Source organism: Physcomitrium patens, chromosome 3, assembly GCF_059467195.1.
Source record: "Physcomitrium patens ecotype Gransden chromosome 3, ASM5946719v1, whole genome shotgun sequence".
Taxonomy (NCBI): Eukaryota; Viridiplantae; Streptophyta; class Bryopsida; order Funariales; family Funariaceae; genus Physcomitrium; species Physcomitrium patens.
The window spans coordinates 21,191,503-21,213,271 of NC_143412.1; the positions used below are offsets into that span (position 1 = coordinate 21,191,503).

The 21,769-nt window shown below is 39.7% G+C and overlaps 3 protein-coding genes across 8 annotated transcripts; 1 reads left to right on the forward strand and 2 right to left on the reverse strand.

Annotated features, from left to right (window-relative positions):
- The first annotated feature begins 393 nt into the window (after positions 1 to 393).
- Positions 394 to 2,296, forward strand: LOC112279421 (CASP-like protein 4C2). Its single transcript, XM_024513838.3, has 2 exons — positions 394 to 1,261; positions 1,378 to 2,296. Exons 1-2 carry the CDS (start codon positions 1,047 to 1,049, stop codon positions 1,736 to 1,738), a joined length of 576 nt encoding a protein of 191 aa, XP_024369606.1. The 5' UTR covers positions 394 to 1,046; the 3' UTR covers positions 1,739 to 2,296.
- Positions 2,297 to 3,056: 760 nt separating this feature from the next.
- LOC112279869 (metal tolerance protein 4-like) lies at positions 3,057 to 6,308 on the reverse strand. 5 transcript variants are annotated; one of them, XM_090249182.1, is made up of 5 exons: positions 6,143 to 6,308; positions 5,480 to 5,767; positions 4,067 to 4,863; positions 3,697 to 3,830; positions 3,057 to 3,598 (listed from the first exon to the last, which is right to left on the reverse strand). In XM_090249182.1, the coding sequence occupies exons 3-5, from the start codon at positions 4,122 to 4,124 to the stop codon at positions 3,416 to 3,418; spliced, it is 375 nt and encodes a 124-aa protein (XP_090105308.1). In that variant the 5' UTR covers positions 4,125 to 4,863; positions 5,480 to 5,767; positions 6,143 to 6,308; the 3' UTR covers positions 3,057 to 3,415. The 5 variants fall into 5 exon arrangements, 4 of the variants coding, with proteins under 4 accessions (XP_090105308.1, XP_090105307.1, XP_090105310.1 ...); XM_090249181.1 differs by having other exon boundaries at positions 5,480 to 5,921; XR_016502275.1 differs by having other exon boundaries at positions 3,057 to 3,415; positions 3,697 to 3,935; positions 5,480 to 6,308.
- Positions 6,309 to 6,956: 648 nt separating this feature from the next.
- Positions 6,957 to 10,224, reverse strand: LOC112280471 (protein-L-isoaspartate O-methyltransferase 1). Of its 2 annotated transcripts, none has more exons than XM_024516005.3 (9): positions 10,069 to 10,224; positions 9,181 to 9,464; positions 8,880 to 8,990; positions 8,645 to 8,676; positions 8,400 to 8,504; positions 8,119 to 8,242; positions 7,908 to 7,979; positions 7,578 to 7,651; positions 6,957 to 7,424 (listed from the first exon to the last, which is right to left on the reverse strand). In XM_024516005.3, the coding sequence occupies exons 2-9, from the start codon at positions 9,230 to 9,232 to the stop codon at positions 7,341 to 7,343; spliced, it is 654 nt and encodes a 217-aa protein (XP_024371773.1). In that variant the 5' UTR covers positions 9,233 to 9,464; positions 10,069 to 10,224; the 3' UTR covers positions 6,957 to 7,340. The 2 variants fall into 2 exon arrangements, with proteins under 2 accessions (XP_024371773.1, XP_090105311.1); XM_090249185.1 differs by having other exon boundaries at positions 9,181 to 9,475.
- Between the last annotated feature and the right edge of the window lie 11,545 nt (positions 10,225 to 21,769).

Here is a 21,769-nt window from a genome sequence, read left to right on the forward strand (position 1 = left end):
AAGCAGAATACTCAGAACTGTCATATTCCCTCACTAACCCCCCACAAATAAATTTACAAATAGATAAATCAATATTAATACAAAACAACCATCCATCCATCCATCCATCCATTCAACATATATATATATATATATATATATATATATGTATCTATATATTTTCCTCCAGCTGGAATAAGCAAGCTTATTTTGTTCACACAGAGTTATTGCTATAGGGGCTCCTCCTTCGAAGAAATGAGTGAACACCCCCTCCCCATTGCAATTGCAATTGGAACAAAGCCCTTCTTCACAGCACCCCACCATCGCCACTGCCCCGAAGCTCACACTGACTGCGTAAAACAAACACAACTGTGTGCACACACACACATTTGCAACAACGACGCCTTCAGTGTTCGGCACATCGTGCTAAACACAAATTCACAGTCGTCTTCCTTCTCTCCTTCCTTCATAACCTAGCGAGAACGAAGATTAAGCACTGCGAAGGTTGGCAAGCAGTAGCACCACCACCACCACCCATCCTACCGAGGATTTAACCTTGCCGTTGCGCGAATTATCGGGTCAAAAACTGGAGGGGGGGGGGGGGGAGGGGGAGAGGAACCAGGAATCAGCAGGAATCCGGGCCCATGGTGCGCACATTAACGGGTTATTCCTGTGTTTGCAGCGGGAATGTGGGTGGGTGTAGTAGCAGCAGCATGACGAGAGTGGAACAGTGCTCGGTAGTCATCGGAGTGTGTTACAATGTCAAACTGTGGGTCTCCGCATTCTACTAACGACAGATGAAGAGAGCGAGAAAGACAGCGAGAGCTATTTCTCGACCCTCTCGCTACTTCCAACGTGACGTGAGCCGCATGGATTGTCAGCAACGTTGATTGCCCTAACCCCCCACGTGGTTTTTAGTTGTCTCCGTCAGCGTACACCACCGCTTGGTTTGCTTTTCATCGTTGGGGTGTCGAGGGCATAGAATTGGCTCGTACTGAAATGGGGGTCTAATTTTTTGAGCGAAGGCTTTGGTTTCCTCTCTCCTCTTCTGAAAAATTTCTGAATCGATGGAGGCTGCTGATAGCGCAACGAATAACTCCAAGGATACTCACTTCTATGGGAAAAGCAGAGCAGAGAATCGCCGTCGCTCTGACGCCATGCTTCTCCTCTTCCGAGCTCTCACGTTCTCCTTTTCATTAGCAGCTGTCGTTGTAATGGGAACCAACAGATATAGAATCAATCCGCAGCTGAAGGTGTCGTGGTATGACTTTGAACCTTACAGGTAAACCCTAATCTTACTTCCATCCCACTTCGATTTGTTAAATTAATTGTTTCTTTGCCGTGCAAACTCTTTCGTCAGAATTTGTGAGCACCGTTTCAGGACATCTACCTTTGCAGATATGTCTTGGCGGTGAATGCAATCATCTGCATCTATTCGTTTGTGGAGACCTGGCTAGCGGTGTACACTTACTTGCAGGGCAGTTACCTCTTGCCCGAAATTTTCCAAGTTTGGTTCGACTATGGCCACGACCAAGGATTTGCGTACCTTCTGTTTTCGGCGAACTCCGCTGGCGTTGCAATGGCACAACTTCTACAATCAGGGAATACATTGATTCACGGAGCATACCATTGCACGGAGGCAGGAGGTTACTGCACTCAAGCTCGCGTGTCGATTGCCCTCGGATTCGTAGCATTTCTATTCCTCGCTCTGTCATCCCTTTTGACTGGGTTACGAGTTGCAAGATGGTACCTGCGGTGAAAATGGTTACTAAAGCGGTAACCATAGATCCTCATTCGTTACCATTTCAACTAGGTTTGGTTTATATTTCCATTACTGATGTGCACTTCACGGTTGCGATTGGAAGGTCCTTGCTTCTCCCTGTAATATTCAGAGCCTTAGCGTGGGAGTTCGGCGTCAAGCGAGCTGCAAGAATGTTTGCGCCATCTCTGTCTGCGTCATCTTTTTCGGACTTATTTCCACGTTCGTGCCAGTTCTTCTGAGTATCTAGCTTGGATACCCAATAGTGTTTACGCCGAGAAGGACGCTGTTGTGATCATAGATAGGATTGTTGTCCTTCCAGCCTCAGGAACTTAGTGGCAGCACAAGTTGATAGGTACGTAGTTTAGTACTAGGAGACCGTGTCGGTGATTTTATCTGCCGAAAACTGTGTCACGTAGACCAACTTTGAAGAGCCATCAGAGTGATGACATAATCTTCATGCTTACCTGGATTGTATACATTTAGAATGAATACTTTCCGATGTAATCAAAGTTGTGCCCCTTTCATATGAAATCTTATGACATGTTTTCAGCCGAAGTCTCTGCTTATTGCTGCATTACTCTGTTCAATGAGAATTAGATGGTGGGGTCAACTCCTGTGGAATAAGGGAGTTGCTAACGATGCTCAAGGAGTTATGTATTTGAATTCTAATGTTGATTAATGTGGCAGATGATCTGTTTTAAATTTCTGGGCGTTATTTGTCTTGCTTTATATGTTAAGTTTTGTTATATAAGTAGGATATTATGTACCAGTCTAATTTTTTTGATGTAATCCAATTCGAATCTGGAATGGTATTTGAGGAAAAAACTCACTAAGTGGGGTTAGAAGTGAGGTGGGTAATGGGTTCAGAATTGGGATTATTTACATAGTTTTTTTCTTTTCCCTTTCTTTTCCCTTTCTTCCTCCTTATAATGCATCCACAAAAATTCCTTTGGTGAATAGCAATTTTTTAATTAAGTTTATAACCAATTTATTGCCAATTCTTGAAATATGATAAAAATCATCAAGTTTAGGTGTTTTTAACAAATATATAAAAACTCCAACAAATTAGATTGTTCTTAGGCAAATAATTTATGATGGCAAAGAAATTTTAAAAACGTAAGTAAAAAATAAGTAGTTAAGTTGTAGCTAGACGACTTTATTGGGTAAACATTACAGAAGAAGCTTTTTATACAGATGCTGATTACACAAACAATACATACAAGACAATACAACGATACATCCATAGATTCAATATTAAAATATCAACACACCCACAAAAGTATTTAACAGACATTTGCATTAAGTAGGAGAAAGATGAAGGGAAAAAATTGAGCTGAAAGGATTAACTGCAAATTTGGAAATCTTACACTCCAACATTAGCTTGTGTAAAATACAAAGCTCCTACTTCTCCATACAGAACACTGTTAGATGTGTACAACTGTTTCATGTGAGAATCAAAAACTATGTGCAATCCTACCTTTCACCCTCAACATGTTGCTAACTGAATTTGGTGCCTCAATAATTCACTGCATCTATCTGCCACTCACATAAGCAGCAGAAGTAAGAGGTGAAGGTGCCTCCTGGCGAATTTCACTTGAGACAATGGTGGTTGCGGAAGATTCCATGTTGGTCTGCGTCTATTGGCACTCAAAGAGCCTCAACAGAAGTTCCTGTCTACACGAGAAAGGATCCGCCATCATGCTCTGGTTTGTGAAAACATTCAAAATCAAGATGTACATATGCCCGCTCCACTTCCGGTAGAGCCTCAAATTTGTTTTGAAGTGTTTCTCCGATGTTGTGTGCTTCCCTCAACATCATATCCTCAGGTAATTTTATATCCACCTGACCAGTGCGACTCTGAATTGCATCAGCATTTAAACAATTGTCGGATGCTAGATGGACTGGGAAACAGTAATCACTACATACGTTTTTTCCTGTCAAAAACTTTGGCTTACCTCAACAAAGTATAGACCTCCAAGCATGTAAGCCCGTATAGTATCCAACCGGCGGATTTTTGGGTGATGGTTGTAGGCTACGTACGTCACTAGTTGTAGGAATTCCGGTGGAGCCGATTGTCCAACCAGCAATGCTTGCAACGAGGAAAAGCTCTAAGTCAGATAGATTAGAGTCAAGTTCGAGCCAACGTTACACTTGAAACGTAGCCTAATCATGAACATTTTTACCGATATGCTTCCTGGGGAGCAAAAGTTTTAGCAACAAAGATCAGATTCTCATCTTGGCCGGCCCACTACAGTACCCGAATGCATGTTATGTAATCATTCTCGTCATATCAGCTAATAAGGAAAAATTGAGCTGACAAAGTACCAGCATTCTCTTTCAGCGTTTTGCTCCAGTTGGAAATGATGCAGAGAGCTAACAACATGGCACCAGCTGGATCTATCCACCACTTCGTCCAATCGGCTAGTAGGGCTGCTGCTAAACCTGCCGAACTTGTAATTGTGTCAATTTTGTGGTCCTAAAGCATTAGATCAAGGGACAGTCAGTAGCTGGGTTTTGTATCTTGTTGCCAAATGAGCAAGATTAACAACTCCACGATTCTCATATACAGAACCAGTCTACAAAGTTCGGTGCAGACGCGTATCCCTTTGACATCTTCTGGCTAGCCCCACAGCTCTGTACTGCAACAACCACCTGTTTCACGTAGAACAAGTCGCATCAATGATTTATCTTCACGTTCCTCTCGATTTAAAAGGTGAAACGTGTTAGGTATATGATTTCAGTTTCTGAAGAGTGTACTAAGCGCTCTGGATGCGACAATAGCTACAGCAAAGATGTGAAAGATGACCAAACGAATAGAGAGGAACTTCAATACAAGAATCTCCATGCACCAACAATTACGCAGGAGGATGTTAGTGTGCCGGAAAAGTTAAAATTCTCTTTGTTATTAGATAGACCAAACAATGTGAGTCTTGAAGGTTGCCATGTTCCTTGATTACGAAAAGGAATATATTAGTAAGATAAGAAAAATTGATAGCAAAGCTTTCATGAGGCTCTCCTTATAACACCCAGGCTCGCGGCTAGTTTTGAGCTCGTTGACATGGAATCAATTTCTTGAAACCGCGAAAGCATTTCCCTGTGCCTCCTGTTGTATTCCCGCTATCCTGGCACAAGAGCGAAGAGGGAGAACCGATTACACGTGGGTGTTATAAGGCATCTACGCAAGCAGGCGAGAAGGTGTTTCAACGATGGAAATGTGATCGACTCCCTGCAATTAGCGGCATCATCACCAAATTATGGCTGCTGTTAAACATTTTATGGACAGAAGCAATCGGCCCAAGAATCATGATAATTCTTTTTGGCAAAAACAGATTGAATGCACTGACAAAGGGAAATACCACAGGTACTTCACCCTTATAATGTTGGTACTGAACACTTGATATTAAATTAGTCTTATTCACTTACTTGTGGAGTATTCCTGGTCTGTGACATGTTAAATTACAGAAGTGAGGTCTGTCCTCGTAATGAATATGTTCAGATTGGTCTGCCCTCCAGGGTTAATATCAGCGAGACTAGAGATGAGTACTGTTACGGTTGAAAGTTCTTAAAACCCATAGGCTAATCAAAGCTGGAGAATAACAATAAAGAGAAGAAACACCAACATCATACGCATTGCTTAGTTGTTATTAAGGCTCGTGTGCATTCCTTTCAACTTGGTAGAACAGATTGTAGCATCAGAAACATCATAGATTCATCAAAGCAGGTTTATAAAGATGATACCCTCGGAATGATTGCGACAGAACTCGTCTCCTGACAAGGCGCGATGAAACATAAACTTCCACTCGTCCGAAGTGCTTGCCACCATTGGAGTTGCATCATCATCGTAAATGTCCACAGAAACGGAGCCATTCACTTCCAGATCTCTGTCTCTTGCCGCTTCAAGCCTCTCGTTGGCTTGAATCAGAGGCTCATGAACATTTTCCTCCATCTCCTTCTTATCCCAACTACAGCGTTGCCCTCAAATTATTTGTGCAAAACAATAATTCGGTCTCTGCGCTGTTCAAAGTGCTTGGAGCCAGCACACGAGCCATAATGATCATATCAATCTCAACGATCCTCTTTGAAGGATTCTCGTGCCAAATCCTCTTATCTTCGTTCAGAATTCCTGCTCATGCTAAAAAGCAGTAGACTCTCGCAATAATTGACTCATCACATGCCAATCCTGACAATCATGAACGTCAGCTGCTACAATTTGGCTTTGCTACGTATGCATCGATGATCATGACTTCGAAAAGAAAGTGCCACAGCATGACCATCCAGCACCGAACCATCGTTTTCTATGCCAAATCTCCCCTTACAAAATGCCCGGGCACTCTCTCAACCTCAATTTAGAAGAACTAGGAAAGGCTGAGTCAAGCTTTAAATCTGTGAGAATAATCTCACCTGAGAACTCATAACTCATGAAACGTTGCTGCCTCGAGAAATGATATTGATCGGCTCTGAAGGGAACTTTGCCGCTTACATCGGTTTTATTGAAGACCCTAAAGTAATGCCACCGTGGCCAAGGCCAAGTGTTAGCCACGCACGCCGTTCCCAATATTCAAGTTCATGATCTCGGGCGATGAAGTGCTTTCAAAGGCACACTTGTGCAGGTTAACATGGATCTGTGCAAATAGGTAGGAGCTGGGAAAGTTTCACACTTCGACTCAATTAGAAATTGAAACCAATGGAAATGATAACACAAGGTCAAACTAATCCTATACTGGGACCACCAGACGTGGCATGGGCATGCCCTACTTTCCACTCTTAGCTGCAACTCTGGGCTTGATTCTTTTCCTCCTCTTTCCTTCCCATCGGTTTGGACACATTCACGACAAGCCTGGTGTTGCTGGCATAAAAACACCCGCCTTGGGGCTGGTTTGTTTATATTTTCCGCGGCACAACTTACTGAAGATGGATACACCCATTTATAGTTTTTGTCACGATTCAAGAGTTTTTAAAGTTTACATTGGGAAGACGATGTGAATGGGTTCCAGACTTGTGAAGCAGGAGCACATGTGTGAATAAGTCATGAAAAGGAACGTTTCAATCAGCTTGAGGTGTGTCTGGACTAAAGTGCAGCAGAAAATAACGTTGATAGTATCTATAATCCATTTACTGGTGTGCGTTGCACTGGGATTGTTGAGACGGAAAAAGTAAGACATGACAGAGCAGAAGCCAATGATACACGCATCTTCCGAGATGAACTACTAATGCGTAGGATAATAACGACCTGATCTTTATTCCTAGTGGCTAAAGTGAACAAGTTGGCATAAACAAGTCATCTTTAGCTGAATAGACCAGGAAACAAATAGTAAGCATGAGTTCCACGCACAAAAATTTGCAAAGCTCCTCCGCTGGAAGGGACCGAGACCGGATCCCTAATTAGACCATAAGTGTCAAAATTTGAACCTAGGATTGTCCCACTAAATGGAACTGGTAGGGCACTAAGACTATGCCTCCTTACTTCGTAAAGCATGATAAAAACTGTACTACAGGTCATTGGTGCCGCTGCGGGAGTTTCGCAAGCCCCTATTCCTAAGAACGTTGGTGTCCTGCTACTGCCCATCGTAGTTATCGAACAGAAGAATTATGTAGGATGTTAAATGAGTGGCACATAACGAACGCCCAACTCATTGGTCTTCTTCACTGTCCCATCGAGTAGCTTGTCAACAATCATAAGCTCCTGCAGCGTTCGCACCGGCAGTGTTAGAAACCTGAGTGAGCTGTTTAACAATGGACAAAGCCGAAACCCAAACAAGTCGCACGACTCCAAAACGAGAGTACCACAACAATTCTCTTTTTCATACTGACATAAGTAGATGTAAGAAAGGCACACCTGAGAATCTGTCCCAACAGGAATCACCATGCGACCGCCTGGCTTCAGCTGCTGCACCAGAGCTTCCGGGAGATCTGTCACAATCCAATCAAAATGCAAAAGTTTCAGATTTCAGCTGACTTCGATCATACGTAGATAAAAAAAAAAAAAAAAAAAAAAAAAAAAAACAGTATAAAGATCATTCCTCACAACAGTTTGACCCTCTAAACTGATGAAAACCGTTGAAACAATGACAAGTCGCCAAAAGTAGATAAGTGCTACAACTTTCGTATTGTATTAGGATTCAATGACCATGAAAAGTTTTAGGAATTGGAAAACAATAAGCAGTACCCGCTGCGGCAGCTCCGACATGAATGGCATCGTAGGGTCCACACTCTTCCCAGCCAAGTTTTCCATCAGCGACTGCAAAACATTATCCCACCACTTCAATTGCCAGACTTTATGAAGAATAACTACTTTACTGAAGACCTCAACACAGTCACAAACAAGGGCGGAGCTCACAACTTTAAGGCAGTAAAAACGATCGTCGCCAATGCCTTACCATGAACTACAAGACGGCCCATTTCCATGAGGGACGAAGCAGGAGTCATTTTTATGGCGTCGATCGACCTCTCAACAAGTTGAGGAATATGCTCTACTCCTACGGTATGACCAGTCTCTCCAACCTGCAACACGACACACTCCACTTAAATCAGACATAAATTATTGCTATGTGTTTGCTGCATCGGATCAGTGACCGACCGATTCATGAGAATCTTCGCAGAGACAATGCCAGGTGCAACGTTCAAGAATAGACTTAGGTGTTGGTTTCACGCAGAATACCATGAGGCCGAAGACAGCAGTGAGATAACCAGAGCCAGAACCTACGTCGAGGACAATGCTTCCAGGCTTCAAATAATCAGCGAGCAGAGATAGACAATACGAATGCTGCAGACAGAATGGCAGAAGTCAGATGTAGTTCATAATCATTTGTAAAACTGAAGACCATCATGTCCTGCACAGCAAAAAATGATACACGGGATACACAGATTGCACCAAGTTGAATGCTACTGAGAACGGAAGCTAACCATGTGTGGCGCAGAAATTGTTGCTCCATAACCTGAAACACCAAGCACAGACGAGTTACATCTGTCAATTCGTCGTTCCCTTCGTGTGAAAGCTGCATAAAACTCTCAAATTTCTTCCAAAAGTCTCTGATACACGTATAGACATTCAAATTGCGAAGTGAACCTGCTCAAGTGATAAGTTTACAAGGTAGACGAGCCCTACTTAAACCTCCATCTCATATTCTCAAAACATTACCTATTACTTGAGGAGCATCGTGGTAAGCTAGCTTAGAATCTGGAACAAAGATCTTCCTGTCCACTTTGGACATAGCAACAGCCGCTTCTGGCGAGGTTAAGATGCCATGCTCTGCAGACACAACTAAAGCGTTAAAGGCGATATCTTCGTAAGTTCCGGTAACAATACACATTTCCACCCTTAAACCGAGCCTGTAAGTTGGGCTCGAGCAAAACCTACACAGCATCTCCCGAGATGCACGATCTCATAATGGAAAAACGACCATGCACATGAGAGGGGTTTGGGACCCTTGTGCACGTACTTTGCAAGTTGGCGACGAGCTCGGCATAGGTAGCGCCATGACAGCGCCACATCTTCTCATCGCCTGGAGAACTCGGTGCCGGCGGGTATGTGCCCGGCGGCGCACAAGGGGCGAGATATGGCCTCCCTATTTTCGCTGCTTTTGTTACGATGTCCCCTCCCAGATCTGTGTGCTTCTCGACCGTCACTTCTGTCGCAATAATGAGAAAATGATACTTTTCGACCTTGGTCTCAAACAGTCATACAACTTTGTTTGCGGTTTCGAGTCAGTCGTTAAAAGAGCTGCTGCACAAATCCTAGGAAACAACAAATTGAGACGGTGGACATGTGGCTTCTATAGCCTCGATACAAGAACAGTTGAGAAATGCAGTCAAAAGCATGAGCAACGATTCGGATGTACAGGAACGGAGAAGAAAACTTCCGAGTGCTCTGGACCCCGAGGACTCAAACAAAAGAATCAAGGATCAAAGAATTCACACCAAGGGTTACTAATGACGTCGCCGCCCCGAGACGACGGAAACGCTGTAGTTAGAATTAACCTCAACCTAGCGACATTGAGCAGCAACGCGAGGAGATCGTGTGCTCAAAAAGATCGATCCCAACAGCAAAGAATCTCTCAAACGAGAAACACGTGAAATGCCGTGCTCCTCACCAGACTACCCAACGACAGACTCAACGAAAAAATCTGGAACCACGACGACCACCGACAATAAGGCTTGTAACGTGGAGGCAAGGAGTACTGATTTATATCAAAAGGGTGGTGAGGTTATACTCAACTAGCGCCAAACCAACTTGGCACATTCTCTGCAACAAGAGGGTCAAAACAAATTCGCGAAATTCGACAGCCCAACCGTGTTCCCTGAAACGATTTGACAGAGCATGCAAGTACCAGGCGAACTCGATTGTGGAGCAGTCTCGAGTGAAATTGAGGGAACAAAGGCCACGAGAGGTTGAAAGCGCGCAAGTGCAGGTGACAGATGGGAGGATGCCAGAGGATCGCGGCGACACGACAGGAGAGGAAGCTCAAATGAGAGCCTTCTGCGGGAGGGAGGGAGGGCCTCTGCGGCTAGGAGGGGAGGGAGGGTTTTATGCGAGGTGAGGGGCAAAGCCTCGGCCCTGGTGGTTGCACGAACTTCGGGAAGGCTGCAACAATCTAAATTCTTTCACCACCTCCGTTTGCCAATCTTGTCTTCACCGCTGTTGGTGCTGTCTGTGGGCGATCTACTCCAGCTACAGCTATTGACTCATCTACCGTGTTCAGCGATCGAGGACGAGTGAGGAACCCAAGTGCCACAGTGCTCATGAAATATTCCTCCATTCAGAATGTCGTCTAGTTCGGAATTACATAATTCATTTGCGTCGTTTTGTTGGATTCTGCGGCACGCTTGAAGCTCAGCGATCCAACGGACTCAGGATTGATCACCATCCTCACTCTGTGGCTTCACAATCGGAAGGAAAAATCTAAGTGTCGAAACACTAAGGTATGATACATTCAAATGTTCAGGCGCCTGGGGTAGGAATTACACCCATCGACGAATGATCCCCGTGAATTCCTCCGACGGCATTACAAAAGGAAAAAAAGGATAAAATAGTAACCTTAAATATTGACAGATGTTTTTGTTTCTGTTTTGTTTTGTGTTAATTGTTCATTTCGGCGTGAGGGAGCTTGTTCGTTGCCCATGAACCCATGACAGTATTAAACTAGGATGACCCCTAGTACTTTTGTTTTGAACACAAGCTTCGACGAACAGTAATCGCATTCAAAATTCTAAAGCAGCTGTCAGAAATCAACAAATTCGGATTCTGTTACAAATCAACGAATCCAGACAAATCCGGCCTTAACGGGAAAGCCACCACCCGATCGGATGTGGGTTTAGTAGCACCACAAAACTAGGGTTGCGCGAAAACTTTGTGCAGTGCCTCAAATTTTCTGAGTTCTCAACAATTGTGTAGCCAGCGGCAAATGTGGGTTGTTTAGATTAGGTGATTACGAAATGGTCAAAACCCTATCTAACGGCCCGATTAACCAAAAAAAAAAAAGTGAGTGCAGCGGAGAGTTATTCACGTGCACAAACGAGACAACGTCGAAATGTGACGAACTTTGCATGTTAGTAATACAATTGAATAACGACGTGCATTCAGAATTCCCAATCAGAAGCAAATGAAGCTCGAGAGGGGATGACTACAAGCCAGAACGAGGCTTGCTGACCGGAGTATTCTCCACGCATGGCTGTTGGTAAGTATTGGAACGGTCTTGTTATGTTTTTTGGAACTCCAAGCTTCGCCGATTTCTAAGCAATAGTGTTCAAACTACATGGAGTAGAATCTGTCAACCCTCCGTGTTTTTTTCTTGCGACGCAGGGTCGTGTGCACTAAGGGGGAGGGGGGTGAGACGGGGAAATAGTTACCAAGTCGTTACGAACTGATCTGACATTATCAGAGGGCCCACTGGCCCTCAAAACCTGCACGGAATTCATCATGACAAGGAGATTCGCTGTCACGCCAGGCCGTTGCCTGCTTCTGCCGCAAACCAGAAACAGCAACCTGTGACTTGGCCACACTCCCCTGACCCTAAATTTACCATTTATCACAATTTCGACCCCCCTAGCCCAATTTCAGCACTGGCATCTGAGCTTCGAAAGAATAACCGACTGCTGCTGCAGCTCGGAAACCGCACCAGAGCAAAACATACAATAAAATAAAGTAATTAAGCGTTGCAAACAAGGTGAGCTGTAGCGTGGGACAAAGCGAGGTCTCTGTGGCGGTGGCGGAAGAGAAGCCAAATCCAACACCCGAGGCGGACTAATCACCTTTCCTGACATTACTGAGTGCGGGAGCCAGGTCAATGGCATGGAATGTGCCCCACCCCCGTGATGTGCCTTTAACAACTTGGCTTATATTAGCCCTTTCGACGACCGAGTTGGGGCACACAGTAAAATTGAAGGTTCCATGCGGCGTGTGCTACAGCGCCGCTTATAGGACTGTCTGGCCCTTATCAGAGCTCTATCAGAACAGGAACTCTGTTAAACTGGGCTGCCCCGCTGTGTGCATTTGTGGGTGCCTTCACGGCTATTCTGTAGCAGTGATTCCATAGCCACATGGGAATCAGTGCTGTTGGGGGCTTTGATGTTTGAAAGGCCCCCTTTGTGGGTGCTGGAATTAGCTGGGCTCTTGGCCCTTACAGATTGTGGTAGTAGTAATAGTAGTAATTGTTGTTGTTGTAGTAGTAGGTGGTGGTAGTATTTGGTAGTGGGAGAAATAGTGGTGATGGTGCTGTTTTGGTTCACATGGCCATCATGCTGAGCATCTGATTGCACCAGAACAACAGCAAATGGATGTGGCACTATTATCCATAGGGCAGAAGAAGAAGAAGAAGAAGAAGCTGCCAGAGTGGACAGAAGAATACCCCATATTCCCCCCTCCCTGCCTTGGAAGTTGCCCCCCGATGGTCTTCACAATATTTGTCACTGCACAAGCTGTGGAAGATTACGATGTAATAAAAAATTGCTTCATAATATGTATTTTCCATTTTTCCATTTAAATGTGACACAGACCCAGTTCACAGACAGAGTCGTGGTCTGTTATCCCCCCTACAAAGGCATCATCCTGGGTGAGATTAGGAGCAGAAACATTGGCATGTTTTGTCACTTGGGGCAGAAGGGAAAGGATGGAAATGCAGTGAGATCTGGGATCTGTGGGCTGTAAATTGTTGCATGATGTGCACCTGGCCGGGCCCCATAACTTGTTTTTGATTAGGCTTCCACCCCCATGGGCCCTGTGCACAGCAATATATCTGTCTATTTGTACCACAGCAGGGCACATTAAAATAAATAAATTAAATTTGTACAGAGACAACCTTTGATTTGAAGTTCTTGTGTTTAGAATCCTTTTTGAAGCTGAGACAGCAAATTCCATGCTCCCCATTTATTTTTGCCATTGGTTTTGGCTCTTGGTACTACCCAAGAGTCTTTGATATTGAGTTTGTTGGAGACATTGAGTGAAAAGATCTATTGTTAAAAATAAATAAATAAAATCAACAAGCAAGCAAGCAAGCAACAACAACAAGTGTCAATGGAGCATTACTTGATTTCATTTTATTTATTTTGCAAATGAATTCCTTCCTTTCTGTAAGAATAAACTTTTATGCATGTGTAGTACTAAACATGCCACCTTATTAAGCATCTTTTGACAAGATCATTATCATTGCAATTGGTGAATTTATTCATTGGACAAGAATAAGTTTTTTGCACATTGGGTATCTTTTACGAGAATTTATTAGTGGGGTTTAAATAAAAACACTAATGCTATGTATTTAGTATACCAAAGTGTTGTTATAGAAAAAGAAATGGGACACAGTGTTAAGTTGCCCAGTAGGTGTGTTTGTATTGCTGGAAGGATATTGAAAGTATATCTTGACATTCTGATATATATATATATATATATATATTTATATATATACATATAGAACCATATGTAAGGTGTGTATTATTTTTAGTTACATCTTTGAAGCAGAGAAGAAAACCAGAGTACAATAAATAAATAAATTTTATATACTTTACATGAACCAAAAAGAATTATATATAAATATAACCTTTAATATACATAATCAAACTAAAGTAAATATGTATAGTTATTTTACAAACCTCCAACAGCCATCCACTATGTACATTTTTCTATAAATTAGTATATCCTGTTGAGAAAGAAGATACCTTGTTTACATTCTAACTAATGAAGAAACTTCAAAGAAAAAATAATTATTGAAGTCAATGAAAGTAACTATGAAAGTACTAAAAGAAGCTTCAAATTCTTTTATTACATGCTTTGATTTTATGCATTGAAAAATAAACATTTTAAATTTCAAATAAAAATATTTTATTTAATTTAAAAAATTTACATCATGATCAAGCTCTTGCAAATAATTTGCTCATGAGATAGAAAATGAATAATACTATGTTATGAAATAAATTGCTACAATGTTTAATTCCGTTTCCTATAAATTAAAAATCTAAAAAAAAATAAATTATGACTCACATTCATAATCTCACTATGTAAATACTAAATTGTTGTATGTGATTAAATCAATTTCTCTGAGGGAATTCTGTTTTGTTATTTATTAAAATTGTAAGTGCAAAAAACTTATTTATACTAAACTATCAATCATTTTACTATTTACATTACATTATTGATGTATAATAAGCAATGTTTAGGTATCTTTTATTTTCAATATGGTTGTGATCCATGTAATAATTAATCAATTTTTTTTTTTATACATCTTTGAGATTCTTGTAATGGTGCTTTAAAACCACATGACTTGGCTCTTGTAATGTAGGACATTCTCTTATTTATCTTATATTAAGTAATATAACATATAAATTCTATTAATAAAATTATTAATTATATTATTATAAATTAATAATTTTAAGCCTATAGAATTAAAATAGAGCACAGTAAAGTTTATTTCATCTCTTAGTGAAGATATGCACTTACTTTCTAAAGCAAATAGTATTGTTTAGAGTCTAACACCCATTCTAATGAGAAATTTATTAGACCTAAACAATTCTTGTCTTGTTGGTAGTCTATGAAAAAAAAGTTGTAGACATTGTAGATACAATACAACAAATACTGCCAACAAATATTTAAAGGTGAAAAAAGCAAAAACCAATTGGAATTCATGCTTGATGAAATGATATGTTTAAGATAGCTTCCAATAATGAGTATTGTATAGATTTAGTTGCCACAACTCTAATTAAGAGCTTGTAGTTGTTTGTAAGTTATTGAATAAACACATTGCATCAAGAAACTTCATGATGATATAGAATATTAATTTTCCATTGTACAATTTATTAAGAAAATGATGACCACCATGTAAAAAAAAATGCAAGAATCTAGATTGGAGTTTCTAAAATCATCAATAAAAACATTGTTGGTAATTGAAAATGTTCAAAATTCATTCATAATGTCACAGATGAGATGCAATAATATTGTTCAAATAATGCAAGATGCATTTGAACCTTCTTTTAGCTACAAACATCTTACTTTGGCAATAATGCTGAAACAATGACAATTCTCCTTGATCACACAAAAAATATGCTAAGATAATAAGCCATGCATTAGAAAAAAAAATATAATTAAATTGAATTGCATTTTTGAAAGTCACTTTGTATACAATAATGATTTGGGTACCAATACTTTTCTTTTTATAAATAAAAAGAAAAATAAATAAATAAATACATAAAAATACTCCCATTGCATTATCTCCAACAATCACTTCTTTGTTGCTAACAAACATGTCTTGGATAATTACTTTAACACTTGATTTTAAGACTAATAAGCAATGTTTTCATCTATCAACAACACTTTGTTGTTTAAATAAGCATCTATTATACTTTGTGAGAGGAGTGTTACAAAAATATAAAGATTTTTTGTTTTTTTATTTCTTATCCAGCATTGTTGTACTCTTGGAACTACACATGGCAATGCTCTGCCATATGCTTTGAAATGTTATTCAAGCAAAATTCCTTTAATCACTATAAGAAATTAGTTGTTCTCTTTTGTTTCTATACTTACATTCTATCAATTCCATTGTTTTTCCAACCATATGATTTGCAAAAACAAAAAAAATGCATGATTCTACAATTGAAGTAATTCAAAAGCCAAACAACTCCAAATACAAATTTCAATAAAAAAAGATATTGAAATTTAATGTTTTTGTTGCATTTATTCACTGAAATTGAATAGATTAAAAAATCACTAAAATCTCGTTTAAAAAATATCAAACCAAAAATGGTGTTAGAATATTTGTTCTTCAAACATGATTATATTTTGCAATGACTATATTACTACACATAAATATTTTACATGCAAGCATTTAGTATTCTATTATATTATATAGAATTGATTATAAAATAGAAACATTTATTTGTATGTACATGTATACAATTTAAAAATTGTGTAGTTACATTGCACTAAAACTTAACTTATTCATCTTGGGACAAAATAGTTTTCAATTAAAAATTAATGAGATGAGCCAGTATATTCTCTTCATGTATATTCTAATACGTTTCTTTATTGAAATAAAAAAAATTGAAAAAATTAATAAAATCTCACATTGTACAAAAACCCCATAGAGTAAAATTTCGATAAAATATTTGGATATTATTTAAATTCTTTGAATGTTAAAATCAACCATCTAACCAAATATATTATTTACTAGATATATACTAAATGGTTGAAAGGTTTGGAACGGTGAATTTAGCTTGAACTCTTGGTGTTCGCACAAAATTTTAAAAAAAAATTCAGGCAAATTTATGTGTTAATCACATTAAATCATAATTAGATTTGCTCTAATAGGGCATGGGTTCGAATCCTGATGTCCTCCATTCCAATAAAATGAACCCCATGACCGTGCCCAAGCATCCACCCGCGCCTCTTCGGACGGGCCCTTCCTTCAATTTAACCGTTCTCTCGTTTTTGGGGAACTCGTTCTCAACTCAAAGTCCCTGGAACACGGATTCCATCCACATCCAAGCCTACTTGTCGATCGAATGAAAAGAAGCACACCCACATGAATGAGGATTCAACACGACGTGGCGCCAATCGGGACACCTCCCGCCAAACCCACGAAATTCGTAACGCCAGGCAACGCGCGCTCGGAAGTCTCTCAGCGGGAATTATAGGGCACTGCCAAGCTGGAGCTGACATGGAATCGACGTGGTGGCGCGGGAATTCCGAGGCTTCGCAATTCCTCATCCACTTGGAGTGGCCACCTCAAAAGCCCACCAGGCCTACTAGCCTCTGCACCACCACCGTAGTAGTAGCTCTATTTTATCACGTGCTTTGTTGTTATGTGGATAATGGGTTGTCTATTAAATTCATGGATTAGGTTCCCTAATGTCTAGTTTGGTAATGTGCATTAAATTATTGCTGAATGAGGCAAATAAGTCAGGGACTATGACCATAAGCAGGGTTTTTTTTTGTTGATTAAAACACAGTAATCTTTCAAAACACATTCTTTTTCCACTTTGCAATGGCTTTGTTGCTGATTGTAGACTTATGTAATGAATTGACAATCGCTCACACGCAATTTATGAACCCGCCTTGTACTTAAAAGCTTTCGAATCTTCGGAGGTTAGTGGGGGTGCAATCTGGCGTTCGGAAGATATTACTTGTATCTGCCACGAACTCGCAGATTGTAAAACTAGAAACAGTTTGGAACTAGAATCTTTAAGTTAAACCATCTGCTATAGTTAACGAGGATTGCTACGACTCCTGAATTTAACGAGAATCCAAAAGCACTATTTCGCTGAAATTCTGGGATGGACAACATGATGAAGAGTCAAAAACTAACTGTGGAGTGTTTGTCTGGTCACAGTTTCGCAGCGGGGCAACCAACCAGATAGCAGTACGCACCCCAGCATCCTAGACCACAGTCAAACCATTCAAGGATCGTGACAGATCAATCAATAAACTTGCGCTATGTAGGACTTCGAAGCTGATAAGAGCCAGCACTGGTTTCTTTTGTGTGGCGAAGATAAAAACTAAGATATTTTCAACTGGTCTTTCCTTTTGTTTGCTTTCTTTTTTATACAAATTTTGGAAGGATGCTAGGGAAGTCAAACTGGCAAAGCTTTCCTTGTCGGGGGAGGCAAACAAGTCGGGGACTCCCACCATAAACAGCAGTGTCTTTAAAGCAAAACACTGTAGTATCCCGAATTGTGACGCACAACTGAAGCATGTCAAGTGTAACATGATCATTTACAAAACCTTTTGACATAGCTGGTTTTACTATTGATTTTGACTCTCGATATTTGACAACCGAGAAAGAGTTGATTGAACTCAAACTTGATCTTCTGGCGGGAATTTTCTCTGCGCCATCAGTGAGTGGAAATGTCGCCTTCAGCAAATAGGATCAACGCGGTTGGTGATATGCTGCGAAACCAAATATGCGCTCTCTCTCTCTCTGCAGGTCATGCACTAGTGCACTTGCTTCTAAAGAAAGTGCACATTCAATGAACCGTCGATTCAAGTTCGTTGTTACTTACAACTATATCAGCGCGGTACATTATTTTGAACATTACAAACATCTTCGCCTCCACAACCAAAGCGAATGCAGAATCTGCTGCTCTGCACTACGGACAACATTTATATGTAGCACAAAATGAAGACAAGTATCATTATATTTTTCAGACATTGAGGATAGAGATGAACTCTCAGGGTTGACACTTACCGTCTTGGCCTTGCGGCGATAAATTTTAAGTTGAGAGCGCATGATTCGCTGTCGATGTTCCATATAATCCGGTCACAATCGGCATGGCAGTCAATGCTTTCAACACTAAAATCAAAATAAAAGAAACAGAAGGTTTAGTTAAAAAATCTCAAGTTGATAATACATGAACGATGATTCAAATCGATTTAGAACGAAAAAATGCTCATCCATTCATTCTCGTTCGTAGGTAAAAAGTGATAACGGGCACTAATTAAATGTGACACCCCTGAAAGTTTCATCCAAGACTCTTAATTACTCTAAAAAGACGATACAAAGCAGACAAAAAGCATTAGCAAAATGAAACATATGACAATCGTGTCTATAGAGAATGTCTACATTGAACATGCTAAGCCAGAGAAATCCACACCGCCAATGGCCGACATCAAGATGTACCCTGCTATTTGTTAAAGGAGACCTCTGATGATCGTATGAGCCAAGTTAGATGATAACCAACTTTGTGAATAAGAGAATATTGCCACAGCGTTACTCTGACCGTAAGGCTGGTACTGAATCATTAGTTAAGTCAATATCCTCTTAATGCCAGCTTGGTGGTTCATTTAACATGGCCGTGGAATAAAATAGTAACCTCTGACGAGCACGAAACCCGACGAACTTTAGAAGTTCTATACACAAGATTCATATATCAACAATTGAATTTGAGATACACCCCGCAGTATACTCTTTAAAAGGCACACTCCTCTCTACCATAGAAGATGCTTGGGAACCCATATTGCCTTGACTTCCAAAACTTTCATCCTCCTGGGATTGAACAATCTGGATTCTATCTGGTTTCGGCTCGGCAATTCATGAAATTTGGGCGTGTATGTGATACTGGTTCTAACTACAGTAGCTTCTCTGCAAACCAGCTGAAGAGAGGGCCTCCAATTCGCCCCTTTCAGCAACATATCCAGATCGGATAGCCTCGCGATTGATCAGTCCAAGGAGGTTGAATTTATTTGAATCCGTACACGTTGTTGAGTGCTTGAGAGCAAAGTGGCGTATGCGCAGTTATTCCACCTCGTACTCAACTTTCCTCCTTCCTTGTGCTGCCTACATTGCAAAAGCTTTTCGAGTCCTCTCTTCATGCTTACAAATGTCAAGCTCCAGATACAGTGAGCATGTCATTTCTCTACCCTCGAACAGTTGCCACCTGTAACTGTCGCTACCGTTGCAATATCATTCCCAACAAAGGGACTGCCAGCTTCCAACGCTACAAGTCAATCTCCACTTTCTTCAAAACGTGAAATGGACAACTCCAGGAGATTAAAATCATTCTTCTAAAGATCCGGAATGCATGGAAAATTGATGTTCCAACCACACCCACCGTAGGTTCTGTAATGTGCTCAATTAAAGAGAACCACTCTATGTTGTTTCATATCTCCTCACACTGTTTCTAAACAACGACGAACTCCTGTGAAAGGCATCGCCATCAAGCACTTCATCGAGACAGACACCACATATCCGATTCTCAGCAAATGCTTGCGACAGTTGTTCCAAAAAACTCGCATGATCTCACGCACCTACTCTCAATCCGTCGCATGAAAAGAAAAAAATACGAAATCCGCCGCGGGGAACGAGAAACCCCTAAAAAAAAAAAAAAAAAAAAAAAAAACGAGTGTGATCCCTGCAATCACCAAAGCAATTCAGTGTCTCACGAACACATTGTGTGCTAACGCAATGCGGTATGCACAATCAAGCTGCGAGGCGAGCTCACAAACATAAACCCTAAAACTTTAAATCCTAAATCATTCGATGCTCCGTATTCAGACTAAACCCTAATTAATCCCCAACCCTTGAGAAGCGCATCATGTATTGTAGTCGACTTGGATTACCATCATAGATTTCAGCTTTAAATTCAATTTGTCACACACACATTATAATAATAATAATCATTATTATCATCACATAAAAGGCATATTTCCATGTTTATTATTTATGTTATTTATGTTATTTATATTTACTCAATTAGACCTACTTCTGCGTGCTTTTAAGAATAAACTTCAAGTGAGATGGTGTTATTTTCATTTTCATTTTTATTTTTGCATACTTTTGTATTTTATTTGTTGGGTTTAAGAAATTTTTACCTCTTTGAAACAATAAAATTTGGGGCACAACAAAATTTTATACATTCTCCAAGTAATAAAAAAAATATAGTTGCATTGAAAGACTGATTGAAAACAAAAAGAAAATTGTGATAAGAATTTTATTGAACATCAGTTTTTTAAAAAATAAATTTCACTTGATGCATGTTGAAAAAGTACAACCACAAAACAAACTATTTTCATCTTCAATTTACTTAGATTCAAAGTGTTTCACAATACACTCAACACTCACTTTGTTTTCTATGTGCATATTTTTTTTGTACACAATTTTTCTAGGTTTAAAAAACCTAGTGTTTTTGTTACTTAGTTGAAATTATGATGAACTATCCGTCAAACAAAACACAGAAATAACCATGTGAGTGTTATGAATTATCATGCTTATTTTTATCAATTTTTGATTTTTTTGAATTCTTTTACATCCTTGTCACCAAAAGTAGGGCAACTATTTGATAGATTTCATTTACATTGCTTCTACACAAATTCTTACTTTTAATTTTAAAGGATTTACAATAAAAATAAAAATAAAAAAATATTTTGATTTTATTTCATGAATCTTCTCTATTCGTGTTCAAATGAAACCTGACTAAGTCTTTCACTACAACACATAACATTCTTGTATGGGTTAGCATTTGTTAGCATTTTAAAATTTACAATTGAAGAAATTGACTACGTGGATTGCTTATTCATGCTTTTCAGCCCGCAAACTCCAATGACAAAAAACATGTATTGATCTAAAAAATGATTGAATTAGTCCTGCTAATTTTGGACATATCTTTATAAAGTTTCACATGGATGACTCACTCTATTAAAAAAAAAAAAAAAAGAAAAAAAAAAAAAAAAAAAGGCGCACAAATCTACATAACTTTACCTCAAAAAAGAACATCCGCATAACAAATTACGATTAAAAAAAACGAAATTCAGTGTACGAAAATCCTGATAAAGTTTAATTTTTTTTTTGGATAGAATTCAGCATCACTGTTTTATTCATAAACCACCAACCAGTATATTTTATTTTTTTTTCCCCTTAAGAGATAAATGACGACGTATTTTTGGAAGAAGGTAACTATGTGTAATTTGTGTGTTGCATTTAAATTTAGCACAAAAAACACAAATTAATGAATTGTAACATTATAACAATCATCTCAACCCACTGATGAATCCAACACTACATTAAAAAAATAATATTAAAAAGGGAAGAAAATACGGAACTATTTAAAAAACTC